At 49.5% G+C, this 6,543-nt stretch overlaps 2 protein-coding genes across 2 annotated transcripts; both read right to left on the reverse strand.

The window, feature by feature from the left end:
• Nucleotides 1–392: 392 nt before the first annotated feature.
• MAA_01388 (uncharacterized protein) lies at nucleotides 393–953 on the reverse strand (the record flags this gene model as incomplete). Its single annotated transcript, XM_007819386.1, has 1 exon — nucleotides 393–953. One exon carries the CDS (start codon nucleotides 951–953, stop codon nucleotides 393–395), a length of 561 nt encoding a protein of 186 aa, XP_007817577.1.
• A 1,450-nt stretch (nucleotides 954–2,403) lies between these two features.
• Nucleotides 2,404–5,941, reverse strand: MAA_01390 (uncharacterized protein; the record flags this gene model as incomplete). The annotated part of the gene is made up of 5 exons (XM_007819388.2): nucleotides 2,404–3,271; nucleotides 3,335–3,588; nucleotides 4,435–4,832; nucleotides 5,126–5,742; nucleotides 5,886–5,941. The coding sequence occupies 5 exons, from the start codon at nucleotides 5,939–5,941 to the stop codon at nucleotides 2,404–2,406; spliced, it is 2,193 nt and encodes a 730-aa protein (XP_007817579.2).
• Nucleotides 5,942–6,543: the final 602 nt, after the last annotated feature.

Here is a 6,543-nt window from a genome sequence, read left to right on the forward strand (position 1 = left end):
TCCGATTCCACGATATCTTTCACCAAAAGTTGAAGGCCATGGGAATCACACAAAATGAAGAAACAATGCCTGAACTCGGGCATATTCTTCATCTCAGCGTGGAGTTTCCGCATTGTCGAGCATGTATCTGTGCAGATAGCGTTCATGCGAGAGAAATCCTGAAAATCCTCTCCTTCCTTCGTGAATACCTCTTGTAAGAGTGGCTGGATCAGGCGAATGGTATTCAGGGCTGTATGTTCCTCGTTCTGTGTATTAACAGTCTTCCAATAGAATGTAGCTGAGTTGGGAATTGAGATCGAAATGTTGACAATACGGTTGTTGCTTATGTCGTCAGAAGCGTCAAAGATGACATTAAGATAATCGGCATCGTCGAGGATCTCCTTGACTTGAACTCAGTAATCTTGGTAGACTTCAGGAAGTATAGAGGCAATTCGATCACCACAAGGGGGCTTGTACGCTGGATTGAGTATTTGGATGAACTCAATCATGCCAGAACTTCGAAGGTGGTATATGGCTTGCAGCTGGATTGAGCATTTGGATGAACTCAACCATGCCAGAATCTTCGAAGGTGGTATATGGCTTGCCAGACGTGAAGACGGCGAGGGCTGCAGCTCGATCAAGTTGCTCTTTAGAGTTTCGATCCATAATGGACAGAGCGGTGGTGCTTCGAGGCTGGCGATCAACATGGCATCTTTAGAGTTTCGATCCATAATAGACAGAGCCGTGGTGATTCGTGTCGGGCAAAATCCACTGCAGCCTGCAGCTTGGTGGAACCCAAGACACTCCTTGGCAAGGTGGTTCTGTTGCCGTTGGACGTGCTTGGCCATAGTTTTAGAACAGTACTTACACCGAACGCGATGTTGAGTGAATTTGTGTCCTCCTGGAGGAATAGGGGCTGCTGCAAAGTGCTCATGAACACCATAGGTCTTAGGGCGGCCGCCTTTCTTACTCATCGTGACAGCTCCCTATCCCTCACTTTTCAACATAGGGGAAGGGAACATCATGACGATTTTTGCGGTGTTACGCTGATTTGATGAGGCTATATCGTATAGTTGGGGAAGGCAGAGGCACTTTTCAACATAGGGGAAGGGAACATCATGACGATTTTTGCGGTGTTACGCTGATTTGATGACGCTAAACCTATTTCATGCATGCGCTAGTCCTGATATGGCAATACGCTAAGCCTAAAGTAGGAGGGTTTTTGACGTAAATTACTGCCAAAAACCCCCATTATCAATTTGACCGGCAAATACTGTTTTTGACGGTCAAAAACGGAACCCTACACGGCACTGGGGCGCATCGGGGACGACGATGGCAGAACTGGTAGGGAGCAGGTGAAGAAGGTAGTCAAGGCTTGGGGGTTGACATGTTCCTGAGGCGCCTCCATGACTGCCACTGCGGCACGCTGTTGTTCTACGACGGCCTCTGATGCTGGCTGGCCGCTAGGTTCCGTCTGAGATTGCTGTCGCTGCTGTGCAGCCTGGTGTTGTTGAAAAAGGCGGGATCCCATCTGTCTGATTAATGCTCGCTGTTCTTTGGGGAGACGATGAAGCAGGCCGTGGACTCTCTTTGGCCGCGCTGGGCATGCCGCTTGGCCCGCGGCATGTGGCCCAAGGCAGTTGGCACACTGCTCGGGGGCAGTGCAGCCGTCACTTGCGTGGTTTGTCTTTCCGCAGCGTTTGCATCGTGTTTGTCTATTGAAGGCATGTCGTGTGTGGTAATCCCAGCAGTTTTCGCACTCCTACGCAGTCGTTTAGAGGACATCATTACTGAGAGTGACCCATGGGCATTCACAGCGGTTAAAAAGCAAAAGAAAAAGACGGCCGCGCTATATTAGCCGATATGTAAGTAGCTGTAGACAATACTAAGTCACGGCTATTCTCATTCATGCATAGCCGCTTTCACGTTGTATACGCTAGGATGTCCCATATTCCATTTCACTCGACGGCCGGATAATATGATTTTCTTTCTGCCTCTTGTTCCCAACTGTTCAGTTTTCATTCTACATCAACATCAATGACACTTTGCCTTGAAGCTACCGCAGTGAGGACTATTGTCATGTGATGAAGCTGGCTGCAACCACGTCGAAAAAGGCTAATCCAATAGTTAGACTGTGGGCTGTTCTTGAACACTGAGGTCGCAGTCTTCATCATCCACTCCACGCAGTTATTGGCGTCAAAATGTAGGCAAGGTCTAACTACATCAATGAGAATAATAAGGTAGCAAGCCATATACCAGGGGGCTGCTGTTATATAACGCTGTTCTCTTGCACTAGTAACGTAATGTAACTATAACATGGCAGGTCATTGCCTTTCGGCCACGCCAACCCATGCTCCGTCCACGTAATGAGGATACAACTACGCCAATCTGTTTATCACAGCCCCAACCAGAGCTGATCCAAGTTCAGCATGGCTGTCCAGTAGATCCCGGAACTCCGGGACTTTCCACAGTCTTTCGACTTCGCAGGCGGCGAAAAGTACTGAGGTCTCTCAAGTCGTCGGGAACGAGTGTCTCATAAGAGTATTGGAACAGAGCTATCACACCAGCCAAGGTCTTCGCTTGTAGGTTCAAGTCAATCAAAGAGCGGTGGAGATTGTTGTATGATATCGTCGTTAGTTTGTCAATACCGTGATAGTCGGCGAAGACGTAGACCTTTGCGTGAGATACCAAGTCTTCTGTCTCGGCAGGTACTTCCTCGGCTCCAGCTACCGCATTCAGGCTAACGCTGGTCCTTCGAAGTGCGACAAACTTGGCCCATAATGTTTCCTGCTTCGACGGAGGTTCTTCTAGTTCCGATGAAGGTTCCGGAGACTCGTATCTGCCTTTCTTCTTCTTACCTTTTTTCACGCGGGTTGGCCGATAATCATCCTCCGCTGGTGGCTCAGGCTCTGGCTCCGCCATGGTTTGAACAGAGTCAACTGGTTCATCCAGCCCGTAGTCGACAGGCTCAACGGCTTGTGTTCCTGTTCCATCTGTAGGAGTATCCGGCCATTCTAGATCAATTGCTTTGTCTCGAATTTCGACCTTTAATGCCGCTAGCTGTTGCTCCTTGCGGACATCGTAGCTGCCTGTGTAGGCATATTGGAAGAAACACCCGAATGTGACCGCGTCGACCGAATCCCACGTAACACTCTTTTCAAGGCCCTCTCGCATAGGTCCATTCACCAGTCTCTCGAGACATGGAGACAGCTTGGCGACGAGTGCGGAATGAATCGTAAACTTGCGGCTGTCAGGCCCCACGATGAAAGTGTAAGGTTCCGAGGCGGCGATTCTAGCTCATGGTTAGGTGTGCAACAAGGGAAACAAAGGCTCTACAGTGGAGCGGGATGCCTACGCTGAATTCATTGACGTGATCTTCTTGGGTGCAGTAGCCGAGTTGCTTGTTCTCTGCTGAAGAAGGTCTTCCTTCTTCCGTGGGGGGGCGGTTTGCTTTGTGTGAGAGCCGGTCGTTTCCGAGGGACAGACTAGTCGGTCGTAGTTGGGTGTGCTTATTACAAACGAGGCTCGTTGTGGCTCACTTAGCTCACCATTGCGAGCCAAGTGATCCTGGTGAGCCAAGATGCGTGCCACCCACCCATGTACGGTCGCCTGTTATGCGGCCTGTCAGCTGAGTTTGTCACACAAACGAGTCACGGTGCGCTCAGTCTGAGCGTAGAGTGAATGTCACGTTGGTGATAGATCATAGATCGCACCAGTTGACCAGTATGATTGAGATAATGATCGTGTTGAAAACTATCTAGTAGTTCTATCTATGAATCCGAGGAAAAGAAGGCGCTCCCTATATACTGGGAGTGCTGGTAAGATTCAGGAGTGAGCACCGTAGGTGCTCATTTCAATTCCCCAGTGATCGCCGTGCTTGCTCACTTATAATAACTGAGCGTTACAACTAACAGGGTCGGGCGCTTACCCTAAACGATCAGAGAGTGATTTGGGGAAAGACTAGCCGGCCAACATGGTGAAACAGTGCAAGCATGCAATCTTGCTTCAGGACTATCTGACATGGTCGCGACCAAGTCCGCCGTACCACAAGCAAGTCTATGAAGTGAGCTTCGACAAGTTTGGTCGCAGAATTTAACGAATACCAGTAGCGGCTTGTCTCGCAGGGTTGCCTTGCAGAGAGTCTCTGGAGTTCACGACATCGCGAAAAAGAAATTTCTATCTTTTTTGGCATGGTGAGTTCGTAAGTATTGTGCTGTGACGACAGCCACTAGCATTGTGCAATGATTTCCTTTTATCAGCAGAACGGTGTACGGTGACTCATCCTGCATGGATCGAACAAGGCTTGATGAATGTAGTGGGGTGACGCGGGAAGCGGGAAGTCGGGCACTAGGGAGATGGCCCGCAGGGCGGTGAATGTTTGGAGGCAGACAGACAGACAGATTTTATTGACGCCCGGAGGGATTTCCCTAGAGGGCCTTACTACTTGCTACATACACTCTTCTCATGCTTCCTCGTAAAATCCAAAACCCTTGCGCAAGTCTCAACCACATCTTTCCAAGCTACTTCCTCTTCTAGGTTTGGAGGCATGAGCATGGGCGAGCTGCATATTTTTGGTCGAGGTCGACACGCAACATAGCTCCAGTGGCCAATCAATGCAGCGTCCGTGCTGAACCCATTAGGGATCAGATACGGAGAGTGTGCTGCACACTGACCGGGACGCAACTGTACCCCAGGTTCACCGAGAGTGGGGATGCGGTGGCTTGGGCACAAGGCTTCCGCAGTGACTGAGAGAAGAGGATACAGCTGTTGGCCCGAGCTGCTGCTAATGCTGGCAAACTGCGTCGGACGCTGGAGGTTTTTATGCCAAAGCAGGCGTGCGTAATGAGGAGATACTGGTATGCGTAGAGGCATATGACTGAGGCCCATCCCAACTTGAGCCAAGTTAGGCCATCTGGCGTGACATCCATTTAACAGAACGGACGAAACGGAGTACACGGACTACAAATTTCGCATCGATAGTATTGTACTGAATCGGTCATAGTTACGACATGGCTCTGTGTACGTTGGTTGTCATCCCTCGCTCCCTTCTTTGTCATTTTCTTGCGCTGAAGCTCTGACGCCGAGTACATATAGCTCTGGGCCCTCCACTAACCATTTAACAAAATATAAGCTCCGAGCACCTAACCTCTAAAGCCAAAAAGATTATCACGATGAGAATATTGGTAAATATCAAAACCCAGGGAACCATTACTGCTCATGAGGTCCTTCGTTTTGCTACTAGCTAGCAGCTTTGAGTGGTGCTTGCAAAACGCCGCGACCAGAACATGTCGTAGTCTGGTTTCAAAATCTGGCGCCTGCGTATACGCCTCATGGGTTGCCACTAAGAAGTCATCCACGTCGGTGATTTCTTGCACTGCAGCTTCTAATTTGCAGAGAGCCGACGATTTCAGTCCATCGATGGCATATGTCTCCGCAAGTATGAAAACGCGAGTATGGAGGAGAATATCTGATGGCTTGGCTGTGGGAATGATCTCCTCTTCGGTCTCCTCTTTATCAAGCGGAAAGTTTGAATGTGGGGGTTGATAGTCGAGATGATAAAAATACTGGATCATGCAATCGACAGCGCGAGGATCATGGGGTGCAAGATCCAGAGTTACTACAGTGGGTTCATTCAAGTTTGTTGAAACCTTCATGCTCTTCGAGTCGTAGCAGCCGACGGACTCACCATCGCACGGGTCGGGACTGGTGACGTTGGCTTGTGGCGATTTAAGCTTGCATAATGTTGCCAATGCCTCAGAACGACTGCATACAATAACTTTGTGCACGTGATAATGCTTTCCTCCGGAGATAATCAAGTCAGAATAATCCCCAGTTGCAAGGGCACTGGCTTCGGAGATTAATGCGATGAAATGAGACGGTTGAATGGAGATGTCATCAGCACGAACCGGTGTAGCGCGGGTAGAAGCTCTGTTTCTACCCCTTGTTGAAGGCTTTTAGGCATGGATGATAAGGCACCTAGTGGCTTTGAGATTGGGTTTGAGGGAGCTGCGTCGGACGGCTTCGTGGACGGAAAGAGCTCAGGAAAAGCTTCTTGCGCAAAAATCCGGGATTCAAAGATGTGATCCTCGAGTAAAGAGCGAAGAATTTGAACCAGTCTATCGGTAGAATAAATCCAAACGGGAGATGATGTTGATTGACTACCTCACGAATTTTCTTGGATCGCCGCAACTGTGCGTAACGGGGCTGAATGAAGATGCTTCTAACCTGGCGCGATAGGTAAACCTCCTTCCTGTCAGTCCTCGAAATTTGGGAGCTTGCCATGGGGAAGGTGATGATCAGAGAGGGCTGACAGGTCGGGAATGGGAGCGGGCAGGCGATGAAATTTATACGTGTATTGTCTGAGTGGTTACCTATAGCGGGAACGAGCGATTCAGATGAACCGTATACCCCCAACAGGAATACTGCTTGGGCCATGACGGACCTGTACTACCAAGCAGCAACCCAAGTAGTGGAACTTGCTGAAGGCGGGGGCGCGTGTTGAACTGGGCACCGTGGTGGAGCATTTGATAGACAATGCAGAATATGATACATCAATTTGAAGCG

This window comes from Metarhizium robertsii (assembly GCF_000187425.2).
Source record: "Metarhizium robertsii ARSEF 23 chromosome Unknown MAA_Scf_13, whole genome shotgun sequence".
Lineage (NCBI taxonomy): Eukaryota > Fungi > Ascomycota > Sordariomycetes > Hypocreales > Clavicipitaceae > Metarhizium > Metarhizium robertsii.